Below are 17,977 nucleotides of genomic sequence, written 5' to 3'. Positions count from 1 at the left end.
AGGAGAGAGACAGGGGTGGGGGAAAAGAGAGAGAGAGACAGAGACAGAGAGAGATGGGGAGTAAGGGGGTAGAGAATGCTATATAGACATGACGTTAAGGCTGAGCTCACTTTCTTCTCCCCAGGATAGAGGCAGTATAAGGGAGAGGGGGTTTTCTGGGAGGAGGAAAAAATGTTTGTACTTCTATTCTTGCTTTATCTTCAAAATAAGTATCTCTTTGTTAAAGCTAATTGATGTTAGTTAAGTGAAACTGGTGTGCTAATATTTCAATGTCTGGTAACAGTAGGGGGAATACACTGAAATGAGGGTTTGTAGGGGGAACACACTGAAATGAGGGTTTGAGCTGATATCATTTGAGAAGGACACTCCTAATTTCTCAGTTTACCCTAGAGCTCTTAAAGATGGTTGGCATAGCTAGCTTCCTTCTGGGAGATCTAGGTTGGAGCCACCACTACTTGAACCTTTTCATTGTCTTGAAATCAGGGTCAGTCACTGAACATGAAGGATCTTTAGGTTGTATTCTTACATGTGAACTCTATTCTGGAGTTTTGCAGCTAGGTAGCTCAGGAGATAGAGTGCAGGGCCTAGAGTCAGGAAAACTTCTCTCTGTGAGTTCAAATCTGGCCTCAGACACTTACTAGCTGTATGACCTTTGGCAAGTCACTTAACCCTGTCTGCCTTAGTTTCCTTATCTGTAAAATGAGCTGAAGAAGGAAATGGTAAACCACTTTAGTATGTTTGCCAAGAAAACCCCAAATAGGGGCAGCTAGGTGGTGCAGTGAATAGAGCACCAGCCCTGGAGTCAGGAGGACCTGAGTTTAAATCCAGCCTCAGACACTTAACACAAAAACTAGCCATGTGACATCACTCGGGCAAGTCACTTAACCCCAACTGCCCTCCCAAAAGCAAAAACAAAAAATAATAAAAAACAAAAAACAAAGCAAAACAAAAAACCTCAAATGGAGTCATAAAGAGTTGGACATGACTAAAATGACTCGACCACAAAAAGTTTGGCATGTAGATACTGATAGCCCTGTTAAAAATGCAATACCAACAGCTCTGTTAAAAGCAAGGGGTGGGGTGGGGAAGGGAGACACAAATGTAAATTCCACGTTAATTGTCCGTTTTCAATGGTTTGAAATGTTTGAAAGAAAAATGAAATATCTTTTTACAGGACTTAAAATTGTTCCTTAGCAGTGTTTTTTCCCAAAGCAGTAAAAGATCTAATACAACAGTACGGCTGATTTGAAGAGAATATCCCCAAACAGGAAGCGTGACCAAACACAGCAGAGGAAGAGGGCCTGAGCAGTACAGGATCGGATGACCTGTGCCCTACACAGGTACACCTCCGTCACTGTCCCCTTTACATAATTAGCAGTGACACTCCCTGATTTACTGTTTGACTATATTTTTCAACAGATTCTTTTGATTCCATGTCATGTGCTCTTTCCCCTGTGCTCCACCTGCCTTATACATGAGATCACCTTAGGGCCAGCCCACGATACTTTTATCATTTCAGTCATCTTGGAGGAGACACAAAACACAACTGTTTGTGCTGGTCCGACTTTCTCATGAATAGTGTAGAAACACATCTGTTTTGCACTTAAACCACATATCTCACAGAAACAACACATGGTGTTATAAATTAGTGAACTGAATGGATAAAAAAAGCATTTACTGCACACTTAACTTTATGCCAAGTATTATGTTAATCACTGAGGAGATAAATTAGCAGCCTTGGATCAGGAGGGGGAGGGGAGCCAGGGGGGAAGTTTCTCCAAGGCAGCAGGGAGGTTGGCAAGGAAGAGGTGGCTGGAGAGTAGGGAGTCAATGAACCAGTGTGAAAAACAGCACTAAGGATGGATACACACACACACACACACACACACACACACACATACACTCCAGTGTAATTTTCTTCTAGGGGTAAGTGCTAAAAAAAAGCATTTATAATAAATATTCAATGTTTTTAGTGATCAATGTTGTTTTGCTAAATACATTTTTTATAGAAAAGGAAACACAGGATTATGGAAAATGAAAAACAAAAGTTAAATAGAAGGGGCTCATGGTAGCATAACTTCAGTATCTTTTCATACCCTTAAATAGACATTAAAATCTCCACTAGCAAATCCTCATTAGGGGAAATGGAATTTGAGTTTTCTCCCTTCTTCTGAGATAAGACGAAATTGTTCCTAATATCCTATGGTCAGGGTACAAACCCTCTTACAGAGTTAGAGAAAATGAAAATATTCTGTGTTTGTTTTTGGTCAAATTATAATATGGCATACCAATAAAATTAGAAAAAAGAACAATTCCTCAAATGTAGAGACAGGTAGGTGACTCAATGAGTCCAGGGACTGGAAAACCTGAGTTCAAATCCAGCCGCCGACACTAGTTGTTTGTCCTGGGGCAAATAACTTCATCTCAGTTTCCCTCAGTTTCCTCAAAGGGGGATAATAACTGCATCTTACAGGCTTATTGTGAAGATCAAATGAGATAATTGTTTGTAAGGTGCTTTGAGCAGTGCCTGGCTTATAGGAAACACTACATAAATGTTAGCTATCACTATTATTACTGCATCTTCTAAGGACTGCAAAACCCTATGCCAATCACCTGTGTATGGCTTTTACTTCTATGCTACAAATGAAGGATTGAAGGTGGCATAGTCAGGGGCACAAGCTAAAATAAGGGTGTTCTCTATCCTAATTAAGTGCTTCCTGAAGACAGGTCACTCACTTCCTTTTCTTTACTTTTTACTCTTTACTGAGCTAATTTCAGTATTCCCTACCTTTGGGGGCAATGGGGGTAAGCTATATTTAAGTAGCCTTTTTTTTTACTGCTCAGAAAAGGTTTTCAATAAACATTTGTTGATTTGATTTAAAAAAAATTTCTTTTCTTGAGAAAAAAACCTACATTGTGTTGAGAATTAATAATCACTTAGTCAACAGACATTAAACACCCACCATGTTGCAGGTACTATTATACTAGGTGCCTAGTGATACAAACCCCCCTCCCCCAAAATGAAATAAATAAGCACTACTCCCCAGAAACACATGTTCTATTGGCAGAGACACGTATTTATATGAGTACTTACAAAAAAAATGATTTTAAGTACAAGGTAGTTGAATAAAGACAAGGAAGGGAGTTGCTAAAGGGCTTCAGGTAGAAGGTGGTGCTTGAGCTGTGTCTTGAAGGAAGGCAGACTATGTGGGGCCAAGGGCAGAAGGGGGTGCGTTCCAAGCATGGAGGATGACCAGGGCAAGGCACCGTCACAGGAAAAGGAAGGCTGGTTGGTGAGGAACAGAGAGAAGGCCAGTTTCCCTAGAGTCCAGAGTTAGGGAAGGAGAGTAATAGATAAGAAGGCTGTAAAGATAGGTTGAGGCTAGGCTGCAAAGCCTTTACATGTCAAACAGTATATCTTATCCTCGGGAGTTCCTGGAGTTTATTGAGTAGGAAAGGACCTGGTCAGATTTGAGCTTGAGCAGCTGTGTGGGGAATGGATTGGGAAAGGGACAAAACTGAGGCAGGCAGACCAATGAAAAGGCCACTGCCCCCACTGAGGTGACAGTAGACATGAGGAGGAGTCGGTCTCTAGAGATGTTAGGGGGTAGGAAGGGAAAGATCTGACAAATGATTAGGTATGTGGTGGTGTGATGGGGGTGAGGAGTCAAAGTTACGAATCTGAAGGACTAGCAGACTGGTGCTATCTGCTACAGCAATAGAGAGCTCTGATAGAGGTGGGGGTGTGGGCATAAGGACAGTGAGTTCTGTGTCAGACATGCTGAGTCAGATGACCCATATATGTAAGAACAACAACTTCTATACATAAATAAATGGTCCACTCTGATAAATAATTCTATTTGCATTCTGTGCTGTTCAGACTTTTCAGTCACATCCAACTCTTCGTGACCCCATCTGGGGTTTTCTTGGCAAAGATACTGGAGTGGTTTGCCATTCGTTCTGCTCCTGATTTTACAGATGAGGAAACCGAGGCAAACAAGGTTAAATGACTTGCTCCGGGTCATACAGTTACTAAGTGTCTGGGGCCAGATTTCAACTCAGGTCTTCTGACTCCAAGTCCTCTAGGCACTCCATCCACTGAGCCACCCAGCTTCCCTATGTAGTTACCTCTTTTTATTTTTTATACTCAAACTCACACTTTGTTTTGCTTTGATAGATCTCATGTACATAATTTTTCCTTTATACATCTTGTAACAGCTTTTGGTTTGAAGCCGTAAAAGTCTAATATATTTTTTTCTAAACTATTTGGTTTCTATATAATCAACTTAAATTTCTCTCTGCTTTTATACATACATACACACACACATACACGTTTACTTCATAAGAATTTTTCAGCATAGCCCAAAATTCAAATTTTGTTTCTCCTGAGAATATGTCAAAACCAGTGAGAAGACAAAAACAGACATACACAAAACAGTATTTCTCTACTGTAAGGGACTACATTTTTCCTTTCTCTTCACAAAAAAAAGTAAGATATTTCAGTGAAATCACAATGGAAAATGCTGCCTGTCTCAAATGCTTTGAACAGGTTTGAAGTCTGTTTGCCTAGCAGGTTGAACTGTTTACCTTAATGAAACATGTTTAATTCACATTTTAAAATAAATTTTCACTGTTATTCTCACAAGAACAACTGTAAATTTCTGTTATTTACACCTCAAATCTAATTACTGTGATCCCATTACAGTTTTCTTTTTAAAACAGGAGGAATTGGCAAACTACCTGAAAGATCTTGAAAATCTGGCTTTTGGCTGAAGATGAGGTAGTTAGTGGCAATAAAATGAAGGAGCCAGGTTGAAAGGCAATCAGAGTTGTGAAACTGCAAGAAAAAAGGGAATTAGAACAACACTGTATGTGATGATCACCAATGTTATTAGGATGATGGAAAGATACAGGAGAAAATAATGCTGTATCCTACAAACTCAACATGACTCAGGACATGGTGTTCTGGATGAGCAGTCAAGGTATGTTAGGGATCAGATTCAACTCAGTATTAACCTAGAGGATGATTTCATGAATCCACGTGTCAACCAACAGAAAACAGATCTGCCATAACAGCAAGTGTTGTTATTTTTTTTTTCTGAAGCATTCCCTACATTGATAACAAAATTAATGGCATCTCATGGACACTTCAGTGCCTTTAGCAGAAAGCAACAGATCCTGAGGTTGAAAAAACTATTTCTAAAGAGTCTGGGGGATCCCACATACTACAAAAGAGATAAAATAATTCTTTACAAATTGAAGTGTATGCACCACTATTCTGCATTCTAATACGAGAATCTGAATGTCGTCTTCAAGGAAGTTCGATCAAACTTAAATTAAAAGCTGTGTCAAAACCAAAATGGAAAAACTAAGAAATGTAAAAAAAAAGTTTCTTTGCATAAAAAAATACTCGGCTTAGAACTTACCTATTCTGTAGCTTACATTTATAAAATCCAATGCCTTATGAAACAAACAAAAATATTGTTTCATTTCCTGCTCCAAGAATTTTTTAAAAATTGACAATAATGGATGGTTTAAGCTGGTACAGTATCAGCAAAATGGAGGCAAAAGCAGGGTACCAAGAGACGATGATAACAAAATGCCATTTTTTTCATGGCAAGCAAACAAAAGCAAGGAAGAAGTGCAAACCCAGAATGCAACAGCTGTGGCAAAAGCTTGAAAAGGTGACTGCAGGCAGAGCTCTGGGATGAGGCTCACAAATATTCCCTGGGACAACAGGGTGTTGTAGCAGCAGCCAGGGTCTAGGAAAGCTAGCTTGGGCCTCCAACTGAAACCTGTGAGCCTAAGTTCAGGGAAATCATCAGGCATACCAACACCTGTTCAGCAGAGGCAAAAGTGTGAGGAGGAGAGTGAAAAAAAAAACAACCACCAAAAACATAACCCTGGGGGAAGCTGGAGACAGATCACTATGAAAAATTAAAGAAGAATATGAACACAGAGAAATAGGGAACAAGGGAGCAATGTGGTCATGTCTCTGGAACAGCCACAAATTACCACAGGGAGGAATTAGCTACTATGTAAAGTACAGCTTTGATTCTGAGAAATGTCACACCAGCAAACCTGCTTCTAAGTTCGAAGTGTGTTCTGTGATTTGAAAGTAGATTTCCAGAACAAACTCTCATTACTTTAGGAACAATTCAAATGGGTTCTGACTGGAGGGAAGGAGACAGCACTTGGGATAACATGACAGAAATCATCAAGGTGCTGCCAACACAGTGGTGACCTCAAGAGTCTCTTCTCTCCCAGTTCATTCTAATCAAACAATTCAGAGTATAACTGTCTATTGGAGGCCAGGAATTATTCTGTACATCTTCCAGGGTTATAGATACTCAATAAATAATACATTTTCAATGCCAAAGCATGAGACTAAATTAGGTCTTAAGATCTCAAATCTTGAAGAAAAATATCAAAAGAGCTTTTGAAAAAAAGAAGGTATCATTTGGAAGTATCTTAATATCAAATGATGGTCTTTTCCTTCTTTTTTTGTCCTATGTAGAATCATAAAATGTTAGAGCTGGAAGCAACTTTAGAAATCATTTAGCCTAACTTCCTCATTCTGCATGTTCTCCCAAGTCACTTACTAAAATGTGACAATTTATGACAAGTAGAACCTCACAAAACAGAAGGAATTCTGCACTACTCATGACCCCTATCTGATGAACCCAAAGAATACATCCAATCAACAAAAGCATTAACTGCTCATGTAAAGGACAGAACACCTAGCCTAAGACCTGCCTAGTAAGTATGCAAAATGAAGGACAGTGCTGAGTGGTCATACATATAGAATCAAACAGCTCCAAACTTCCTATTCTATGTAAATATTATTAAGATCTATATGCCAAAGAAGAGACTGGCATTGCAATCTACCAGAGAAGAGTCTACTCTCTAAGGAATACTTAATGTCTAGAAAGAGGTTATATAAATGGAGATTTTTAATGCACGACTGTGTATGCTAGACATAACAAAGCAGAATTACACTGATCACAAAAGAATATTACAATAAAAGTTATTTCCATAACATCAAATAATTAGCCTCACCTTTGCTGAGGCTGAATATAATTTCTTTCCTAGAGAAAAAAAGTATCAACAAAATAAAAGCAATGTAATTATCTGTATACCCAACTGACAAGTTAGGAAAACACAGGAGACCATTAAATTACCTTAGCTTTTTTAAGGAGGCCCACAACACTGAGGCTTGTTGTTGCCAATTCCCTACTAGGCATACTCTGTAATTGTGTAATGATGTAAAGCTCACAGATGTGCTGAAGTCGAGATACTTGGTACATCTCAGCACAAATCAAGAGAGACATAGCTTGCAGAATGCTAGCTGAAAAAAAAAGACAGGAAAAATCAGAAAAAGAAATCAATACTATATTTTACATGTGCTTTTTAAAAAACTTGGAAGTATTTTATTTTTTCCAATTATGTGGTAAGCCAATTTTCAACATTCAATTTTTTCAAAGATTTTGAGTTCTGAATTTTTCTCCCTCCCTCCCCAAGATGGCAAGCAATCTAATGTGTTATATACGTGCAATCACTTACACACACGTTTCAAAATCAAGTTGACCAAATCATAAAGTCAGAAACTGTGAAGAACCCCCTCAAATTCATTTCCCTACCTTTAGGAAAGAGCAAGCTTAAAATGAAAGAGACAATCTGTTTCTAAAGATATCCTGAGAAGATCCCTTCTTTGCTCTTCCTAACCTACTCCAAAGGTTATTTTAATACATCTTCCTGTCAAATACATCTTCCTGCCAATTGATCTCAGCCCTTCACTTTATGGAAACCAATTTTCTCCTCAGCTGAAATGGAAAATATATGGTTACCATTCTGTGGGTATGAGGTCTTTCTTATGTTGAAAATGATCAACAATTCATACATCAGCATCCTCTTTTCCTGAATTTTCTCTCTAGTTTTTTTTTTTAAATAAATTACAGTTTGTTTTAAACTTTAAAAATCCTCATTAGGATCTTCCAGTCTTCTAGTCACCTTTGTGGTTCTCATCTCAATCCTCTTTTAAGTTCTTCACATTCCTTTAGCTATGTGGGAGTGGCCAGAGTACTCTGAAAAGCATCTGACTAATGTGCAGCATAAGGGGAACATCATTTCAGGCACCGTATGCAATATCTGTAATGTTTGCATCCCAGCATTAAGCATGACTTGGTGATTTTCTCTGACTCATAGCTTTTCCCCACCCTAACTAGTAATAATCGGTTATTTGTATAGGGTTTTAAAATTTGTAAAGCATTTTGCAAACATTACTTCATTTGAGTCTTGCAGCACTTGAAACAGGTATTATTGTGCAAGGTAACATAACTAGCAAGTGTCACAGGTGGGATCTGAACCCAGATCTTCCTGAATCCAGGTCCAGCACTCTACCTGTACCTGTACCATGGTGACTGTACCATGTGGTACACCATATTGGGTGCTCCATGGACGATCCCAATCTTTAGTGAGCTTCGTTCTGTTTGTTTTTTTCTGACAATTTTTGTTGCTTGCTAGCTGCAGCAGCCTAATTACTAAGAAATCAAACTTCTCTATCACTTCAAATAGCTGAACAAGTCTCACATCTAAAAATTTGAATGGCCCTGCCTAAAATAACAAGATAGACTGTAATATGTAGGACGGTGAATGCAGGTGCGCCACAGATCATCAATCCATTGGTAAATGACGCCTTTGCTTTGCATCCACTTAAGCTCATATAATTAAAGATCTAGAATGGGAGGGGCTGTGGGGACATCTAGTTCCACCCTTCATTTTGCAGATGAGGAGAATGAGGCCCACAAAGGTAAAATGATTTGTACAAGGTCACAGGAATTAAGAAGCTGAGCCCGTTTTCAAACCTGGCTTCTCTGGCTCCAATTTTGGCCTACTTTCTCCTCTTTGTTAGTAGAAATACATAAACAAAAGAAACTTGATTAACTGACCCTTACTTAATTAACTGATCCAATAATAATAACCTTTAAGATGGGAAATTTTGATTTTACAACTTCTAAAACTTTCCACTAGATAGACTCATTACATGAATTTCAAATGGGAAGTAAGCTTATTTTTCTACTTTAGTGAACTATAATTCCAAAGGAAGGAAGGGATAGTTCAAAAAATATAATAAAAAAGAAGTAAACCCAAAGAAGGCAGAATTGCTTAGGTGGCATGCTGCTGCTCTCATTAATGGGCACCTAATGTCCTACCTAGTACATGTCACAAGACGCTTGTCAATTGGCTTTATGCCTATACTGCCATGTCCCTTAGCATTGGGGGAGGGACCTCACGACATCCCCAGGGCACAAGTTTGGGCTAGAGGGATCAGGACTAGAGAGGCCTCCAATCTGTTGCTGACTTGTGGTTTTGGCTCCTAGCCCAGGAATGTCCTGGAGAGATCAAGACAAAGAAATTCTAGCACTCCCCTGGGCATCCTGAATGACTCTGGAAGTGTTTTATGAAGATTTAGTCTAAACTTGGCCTTTTGGGACCAATTTCTCCTTAGAACAATACAGAAGCCCAAGGGGGGGCAGAGCCAAGATAGCGGAGTAGAAACAGGACTTCCCTGTGGCTCCAGCTTCCACCTCCTCCAATACATGTAAAAATTGACTGAACAAATTTTAGAGTTACAGAACCCACAAAATGACAGAGAGAAACAAATCTCCTGCTGAAGGCAGCCCGGCAGGCCAGCAGGAAGGGTCTATCACAGCATGCTGGGAGCTGAGCCCAGCCCTGACTGGAAGCCCCAACCAGCAGCAGCTGGAGCAGACTTCAGGAGAGTGACGCACCAGCAGCTGTGGCAGTTTCCAGACTTCTTAACCCATAAATGCCAAAGACAAAGTAAAAGGTCAGTGTGGAACTCAGTTGGAACAGGGGTGGACGGAAGAGGCCCAGCCCCTGCCCCTGGGGCAAGAAGCTGCAAGGAGAAGCTTCAGGGCTGCCTCAGAAGCTCCTGGCCTGCAGATTGTAGGGGGACCAAGTCACCATTCAAAGGGTAATCTCTCTTGCTTTGACCTGCTTGGATCTGGATCATGGTCTTGGGTGGAGGTCCTGGGGTATGTGGCCAGGTGCCAGAGCCTGTGGGGGCTTCAGAGAGGGCACCCTACTAATTGCTCTGGTAGCTGCAAAAATCCCAGTGATTTGGGACAAAGCTCTCTCCATTCTGAAAGCAGAGTTCAAACATGGCAAAGAGTTCAAAAGTCAAGTAATTGACTGGGAACATGAGCTAGCATAGGAAACACAATCCTACCATAGATTCCTTTTTCAGGGACAAAAAGCATGGAATGGGATGAAGACAACAAAGTCAGAACTCCTGCATCAAAAGCTTCCAAGAAAAATATGAATTGGTTACAGGCCATGGAGGAGCTCAAAAAAGGATTTTGAAACCCAAGTAAGAGAAGTAGAGGAAAAATTGGGAAGAGAAATGAGAATGATGCAAGAAAATCAAGAAAATCGAGTCAACAGCCTGACTGAAGAAAGTAACACCTTAAAAAATAGAATAGGGGTGACTAGGTGGCGCAGTGAGTAGAGTGTCAGCCCCAGAGTCAGGAGAACCCGAGTTCGGTTCCAGCCTCAGACACTTAACACCCACACAAAAATACTAGCCATGTAACCTTGGGCAAGTTACTCACCCCAATTGCCCTCCAAAAAGCAAAAAAAAAAAAAAAGACTACACCAAATGGCAAAAGAGGCCCAAAAAGCCAATGAGGAGAAGAATGCCTTAAAAAGTCAAATTTGCCAGATGGAAAAAGAATTTCAAAAACTCACTGAAGAGAGTAATTCCTTCAAAATCAGATTGGAGCAAATGGAAGCTAATGACTTTATGAGAAATCAAGATACTATAAAACAGATCCAGAAGCCCAAGGGAGCAGAAGGTATTGAGTAGGACACAATAATTTCAGACCTTGTAGGGATCTTCCATTCAAAAATCAGCTCTTAATCACGGGTTCTCTTTCCCCTCACTCCTCCAGTCCCCACTCTGGATAACTGAAGCTTCCCCAAGATCAGGACCTACAAATCTGGAGGAGTTGTAAACTCCCATAAGCCAGCCCCAGATCCTGAGACCTTGGCCACTCCATCTCCACAGTGATTTTAAAATTTCATACGGGTTTTAAATCCTCCGCATAGGTGATGCCTAGTTATTGGTCTTCAACTCAGACCATGCAAAGTGATCACACAAATTCAATATAGCTCAAAAACTTCTCACAGTTTTATAGAAACTTCCATAAATTCAACTTCTGATACACCTTGAAAGAAAACAGATTTTATTGAAAATGAAATTTTGATCAAAATAGATGAAAAGGAAGAAAATAAGTAAAACCATCATCCAGCAATTCAAAGGCTATAGACTCCATGAATGCAGGGATTGTTAATCTTTTATCTTAAGATCCTAAGTGCCTAACACTACCTGAGATACATAGAAGGTGCTTAGTAAAACTTGCTAGACTGAACTGAATCAAACATAAGCATTGCTTACCTGGGCAGCAGGAGTCTGTATACAGGTATTCTAGAAAGGAAAGAAAAGTCTCTTTGGAAACACCATAAACTGGAACCAGCACACTATTGGCTTCAAGGTAATTGCCATTAAACATAGCAGCCATCACCTTACAACGAGCCACCAGGACAGCTCTGTGGGCTGGCACAGTAGAGCCTGAGAAATTCAGAGAAAAGGGTTTGTAGTCAGACAAGTTAAGTATAAGTCATAAGATGGCCTGTCATTAGACCAATATGTATTCTAGGTCAAGTATCTCATTCAGCAGTTTGGGCTTATTCTTAGAGGATGATTTTATGGCTCATGTCCAATATATTTCATAAGGATTTCCTTGTATTTCCTTCAGTTGGCAAATAAATGGAACTTTAGATTGTACTTTGAACACAACAATGTTTAAGTCAGCTAACTAGTTAATACGTGATTTATAAATGCTGGGAAAAAGAAATACCAAACTTACATATGATACTTGACATTACTTCGACATTTAAAAAATGGTCCTTCCTAATTAACCTGAACTAACAATATTAATCAACCAACCACCAACACCATGTACTCCCCAGGAAATGATACCACTCCTTCCTGGTTATTCCACCCACATATTCCCAGCTAAATTTGGCTAATCTGAAGAAGTACTGGTGAGTGGCAGTGAAAAAAGGGTGAAAGATGAAAAAGGATGAAAGATATGTCTGGTCTCTGAGACAGGCCAGCAGCTTTTCCTGTGGGGGCCATGGTTAATAGTCCTGACTCCACTGATAAAGTTCAGGGTTGTCACCAAGGGCAGCTGGTGGCACAGTGGATGGAGTCCTGGGCATGGAGTCAGGAAGACCTGAGTTCAAAGTCAATCTCAAATGCTGACTGGCTATTTGACCCATCCCTTGATGTCTGTTTGCCTCAGTTTCCTCACATGTAAAATGAAAATAATAGCACCTCCCTCTCAGGGGTGTTGTGAGGATCAAATGAAATATCTGTAAAGTGCTTGGCACAGTGTCTGGCACATAGTACATACTATATAAAAGCTTACTCCCTTTCCTTCCCCTTCTGGGGAGGGGGGTAGTCCAGCACTTCAGAGGGGCTGCCATTTCCTCAGTAGTTTGTTTTTTATCTGATGTACTACATCCAGTCTTGGGGAGAAATGGTTGCTTTAAAAATGCAGCCCCTTTACATTCTGAAAGTTTACAGCCCAGTCCTACCCTGAGCCCATTTTTAAAATACAGGGTATTCCAATTTCAATAGGTAAAAAATAGGCTCATGGGAGGAAGAGAACTTGGAACTCAAATTAAAAAAATGTTAAAAAATAAACAATTTTTAAATAAAGTAAAACAAAATAAGCTTTAGCAACTTAAAACTGCACTAAGACTTTTAGAATATTCTGTATAAAAGGATCTGAAAAACTACAATCTTGCCATCTCTCTCTAGGAGCCACTTGTAAACCAGTGCAGTAGCAAGAGCCAAGGACACTGGCCTCCAGGTCATGCCACCACAAGAGGAGAGAATTCAATGGATGGATGGTGGGAAATGTTCACTGCTCCATCCACTAGAGGAAATGAAGAACCAAGCTATTAACCCTGAAGATGCTGTGAAAGTCAATGCTGGTATGGGGAAATGAGTTAACAACAATCTCTCCAGCATCAAAGTGATGAAAGAACTCCATTGGTTGCTCCCTACACCTACTCAATATCCATGAGTGTATAATGTTTACATACGTTGGGCTCCTTCCTGTGCAAATTTTTGAGGCAGCATGGCATAATGGGTAGAACACTATATTAAGTCAGGAAGACTGGGTTTAAATCCTGCCTTTGACACTACCTGTATGACCCTAGGCAAGTCACTCTATACTCTAAGATTCCTTATCTGTAAAATGCAGTTAATAGTAGCAAAGATCAAATGAAATAATTTATGTATACCACTCTGAAAATTTAAAGCACTTTATAAATGACTCAGCATCATCATCATCATCATCATCATCATCACCACATTCTCCTATGGAGATTTTTTTTTGAGGGGGGAAGGCAAGGCAATTGGGGTTAACTTGCCCAAGGTCACACAGCTAGTAAGTGTGTCAAATGTCTGAGGCCAGATTTTAACTTAGGTCCTCCTGACTCCAGAGCTCTGCTCACTGTGCCACTGAGCTGCTCCTACAGAGTTTTAAATAACAATTTTGTGCCCAGGTCAAGCAGTACAAATAGTCCAGGGGAAATATGTATGAAACACATCTTTAGAGGCTATGGTAGAGGCTGCCACACCGTGGGTTGGGTATGTTGGAGCATAGAACACCTGGGGTATGGCTATGAGTGGAGACATCTGGTAGCTCCCTATTTTAATAAATTATTCCAGCTGCCAAAGAGTTGCACGTACTCTCAGTCTCTAGAAAATCTTGGTATCTTGGGACAAATCCCGATCACCCAGCCTCATTATGGTTCTATACTCTTAGGTCTAAAAGGGAGCTCAGCCTCACCTCCATGATTGTCTTTTTAGCAAGTACATCTACCCAGAAAGTACCACTCACCAGCTAAATATGCAATTTCTATACCAGCTCATAAAACTTTAAATATGGTTTCTCTTTCAAAGTAAGTCTTAATCCCTTAATCATCACACCTATACCCAATTAGCACCATTTTCCCCTTTCTTTTCCTTACTCTCTTTAGGACTATGCAGCTGAGTTCAAATAAGTTCTATAGTAATATAAAGAGTTGTTCTAGAAAAGCATGCTAGTTGTCTCAGCTTGTATGTCTGAATTATCTGTACACAAAGATCAACAGTGTGGTCAAACACAATGGCATTAGACATACAACCTTGGGATTTAAGGATTTAACTGGAATACAACCAAAAAATTTAAATATATCCTTTTAAACACATCAAAAAACCTAATGTGGTATAAATAGTAAGAGTCCTACTGCACAAAGATACGGAGTGGGGCGGGGCTGTGAGTGAGAACTTTCAAGATAAATTGTTTTTATAAGGCTTTTAAAAGTAGCAACAATATTTCAAGAACCCAAACCATTAATCTTATTGAGAAATTAGTTTTGAAACAATTATCCTTCTACCTTTGAAAAGTGAAACCCTGGGTGAAGGAAGTGCCTGTAGTACTGTTTGAAAATAGAATGGGATAAAAAATCTGGATTTTTTTAAAAAAAATGTCCATAAAAGCAATTCTTTCTTGACCAAGATTAGACACCACACTTCAACCCCCAATGGAATGAGTAATTTTCACACTACACCACATGGTCTTCTTTCCACCAGGTCTCCCCCAATATGGTGGGAAGCTGAGGCTTTTGGGTTCTACAAGTGAAAGGGAAATCAAGGGGCTGTTTCCTGTTCTTACCTCATTTACCAGCTGCAACTGAAAGAGGACTGAACTGAGAATGAGGATATTTGGGTTGTGTGTGTGTGTGTGTGTGTGTGTGTGTGTGTGTGTCTGTCTGTCTGTCTGTCTGTCTGTCTAAACTCCTGTGGCCTCAGTGTATTCAGTAATAAAATCGCCAGAGTAGACTTGGTAATTTCAAGATCCTATAGACAGGAATAAAACCAGGATTTGGTTTCTGCCTAATGTAAGGCCATCTGAGTGCACTTCAAGTAGTAGGAACAAAGATTTAGAGGCAGAAGCAACCTCAGAAGTATGACGTATGAAAACTTCAAGAGACAATTTCTGAGCAATTAATCCTTGTATTAATTCATTTAGCTGCCTCTTGTAAACCAAAAGATGATCATAGTAGCCCTGTTCAGCAGAAGACCTCTACTATCATTTATTGAGAAAAGAGAAGCCATCTATCAAAAGTTCCTTCTTTCCTATTCTACATCTTCAAACCTCAATTATCCCTCATTCCCCTTTGCTCCAGATTCAGGGGGTGAAGAGTCTTCTCCTTGCAAAGCCCCTCCTTCTTATGATTTTGAGGCCACCCCTTTCCACCTGTCTTCTCTGGTAGCTATCATTTAATCCAGGTTTTTTTTTTTTACCTTCAATCTTTTGGCTCTTCCTCTCATGCCAAAAAAGTATTTCCAGATCTCCTTTATCTTTGAAAACAAACCAAAAAAAAAACCCTTCAGCTGACTTGGCTACTGTGTCTGGAACATAGTCAAACAACTCAGAAAGATTTAAGAACTCTGATCAAAACTGAACAACCATTATTCCACAGGATGATGTAGCATGTCACCCACCTCCTAACAGAGTAGTGATGGCCTCAGGATATTTTTGGACAGTCCAATGAAAGGATTACTTTTGATTGTGCGTGTTTGTTACAAGGGTTTTGCTTTCATTTTTTTTTTCCCCAAAGGAGCAAAGAATGTGGGAGGGAGGAAAAAGTTCTGTTAATTGGGAGAAAAAGATGGATCATCCTCTATCTCACCTAAATTTTGAAGCCAAACTCCTAGAAAAAGTTAAACTAACTGCCTCTATTTCCTCAATTTTCATTCATTTCTCAACCTCTTACAATCTGGCTTCCTAGCCCAGCACCTGACTACAACTTATTCCTTTGAGGTTACCCATGATGTCTTACTTGCTAAATCAAAATGGCATTTTCTCAAGTCCTTTTTCTTCACTCCTCTGTAGGGTTTAATATTGTTAATCATCATCCCCTCCTGCAGAATACTATCTTTCCCCTGGATTTAATGATAATGCTCTCTCAGGCAGAAAAAAAAATTAACAAAATTCATCTGGAGGAAGAAAAGTCCAAGAATCTAAAGAGAGTTGATGAAAAACAAGTGGGAAGAAGGAAGACCTAGTAGTATCAGATCTCAAACTGTACTATACAGATACATGACATAAGGATATGAAGAGGTGGTTTTCAGTGGAAGAAACCCAAACTATCAATAACTATATGAAAAATGCTCTGAATCACCAGGAATTAGAGAAGTACAAACTAAAACAACTATGAGGTTCCACTTCACACATCTCAGTTTGGCAAAGTTGCCAAAAAAAGGAAAATGACAAATGCTAGAAGCAAAAAGTGGTGGGAAAGGTATGTTATTGCATTGTTGCTGGGGCTGTGAACTGGTTCATTAATTGGGAATTATGTGCAAAAAGCTATTACATTATTCATACCATTTGACCCAGCAATATCATTGTTATGTCTATATTCCAAGACAAAAAAGGACCTACATGTACAAAAATACTCGTAAACTAAAAGTAAACAAATTAATAAAGACAAAAATTTTTAAAAATACTTATATCAGTTTTTTGTGGTCACAAATAATTAGAAAATGTGAAGTAACCATAAATTATGAATATATTTTATATATATAAAATTATGAATAATATTATGAATATGATAGAATTTGTTATTGTTGTTTAGTCATTTCTGACTCTTTGTGATCCCATTTGGGGTTTTCTTGGCAAAGATATTGGAGTGGTTTGTCATTTCCTTCTCCAGTTCGTTTTACAGATGAGGAAACTGAGGCAAACAGGGTTAAGTAGCTTGCCAGGGGTCACATAGCTAGTAAGTGTCACACAGCATAAAAAGTAATATATAATTACCTTGGAAAGGTAGATTAGAGCCAGATTGTGAATGGCTTTAAATGACAAAGAGAAGAGTTTGGCAATAGGGAGCTACTAGCACTTTACAGGTCACAGTTGAACTCATCAAGAAGAGTCTTCTTAATTTCAGGCCAGGCATTCTATCCATTCTACCACCTATCTGTCCCATGTAACACGCAGGCGAGGCTTACTACTTTACAGAATTAAACTGAACTGAATATTGTGTATTAGCTTCATGGATAGTGTTTTACTTTCAGGCTTCTTAAGCAAGACTTATAAATAAGGATATACAAGACACTTGCCTGCCAGAACTTTTCCTAACAATCCCTTCCCTCTTCAAAATGGTTTTTTTTGCTTTTTTTTTTTTTTGAGGGGGCAAGGTAGGGTTATTGGGGTTAAGTGACTTGCCCAACGTCACAAGGGCCAGTTTTTGTGTTAAGTGTCTGAGGATGGATCTGAACCCAGGTCCTCTTGACTCCAGGGCAGATGCTCTATTCACTGTGCCACCTGGCCACCCCTCTTCAAAATGTTTTAATCTCACAATAATAACTCACGTAATTTGTGGAGAGGAGGAAAGAGGAGATTATATTCAAATTAATTAATTTCAGGAAACAGCAATGTACATATCAGGACAATAAGAAAAAAGCTTTGAGAAAAAAGGACCCTTATTCTTTGCTAACTGTAAAATAAACAGAAGTCCCTCTGTTCATAGCACAAGGTGGATTATTACATTATTTTCTGGAATATAAACTTTCTGAATAAAAAACATGTAAAAGTTTTTTCTCTTTTCAAACATATGACTATGTATGGAATGTAACTGATAATTTAAGGAAAAACCTTTAACAAACACAAGATACTGACTTAATCCCCAGAACAGCATTTGCATTATTTGTAGTTATGAGTAATACTATCCCCCTCCCCCATCAGAGAGAGAGAGAGAGAGAGAGAGAGAGAGAGAGAGAGAGAGAGAGAGAGAGAGAGAGAGAGAGAGAGAGAGAGAGAGAGAGAGAGAG

At 39.3% G+C, this 17,977-nt stretch overlaps 1 protein-coding gene across 8 annotated transcripts in view; it reads right to left on the bottom strand.

The window, feature by feature from the left end:
- RHOBTB3 (Rho related BTB domain containing 3) overlaps positions 1-17,977 on the bottom strand; it is a 91,097-nt gene that overhangs the window by 9,497 nt on the left and 63,623 nt on the right. For 4 of the 8 annotated variants that reach the window (XM_069085130.1, XM_069085132.1, XM_069085137.1 and 1 more), the window contains 3 exons: positions 11,480-11,653; positions 7,182-7,348; positions 4,741-4,837 (listed from right to left, as the gene is read on the bottom strand). In XM_069085130.1, coding sequence (XP_068941231.1) covers positions 4,741-4,837; positions 7,182-7,348; positions 11,480-11,653 — 438 coding nt within the window. Of the gene's footprint in view, positions 1-3,045; positions 3,322-3,356; positions 3,967-4,740; positions 4,838-7,181; positions 7,349-11,479; positions 11,654-17,977 lie in introns of those variants that run through there. The other 4 variants (XM_069085133.1, XM_069085134.1, XM_069085131.1 and 1 more) reach the window with 4 other exon arrangements.

Source organism: Petaurus breviceps, unplaced genomic scaffold (genome assembly GCF_028583685.1).
Source record: "Petaurus breviceps papuanus isolate PSGF00001 unplaced genomic scaffold, PetGlider_PUasm1.0 175, whole genome shotgun sequence".
Lineage (NCBI taxonomy): Eukaryota > Metazoa > Chordata > Mammalia > Diprotodontia > Petauridae > Petaurus > Petaurus breviceps.
Note: the sequence above shows the minus strand (reverse complement) of the source record. Positions and strands in the feature narration are given on the sequence as shown.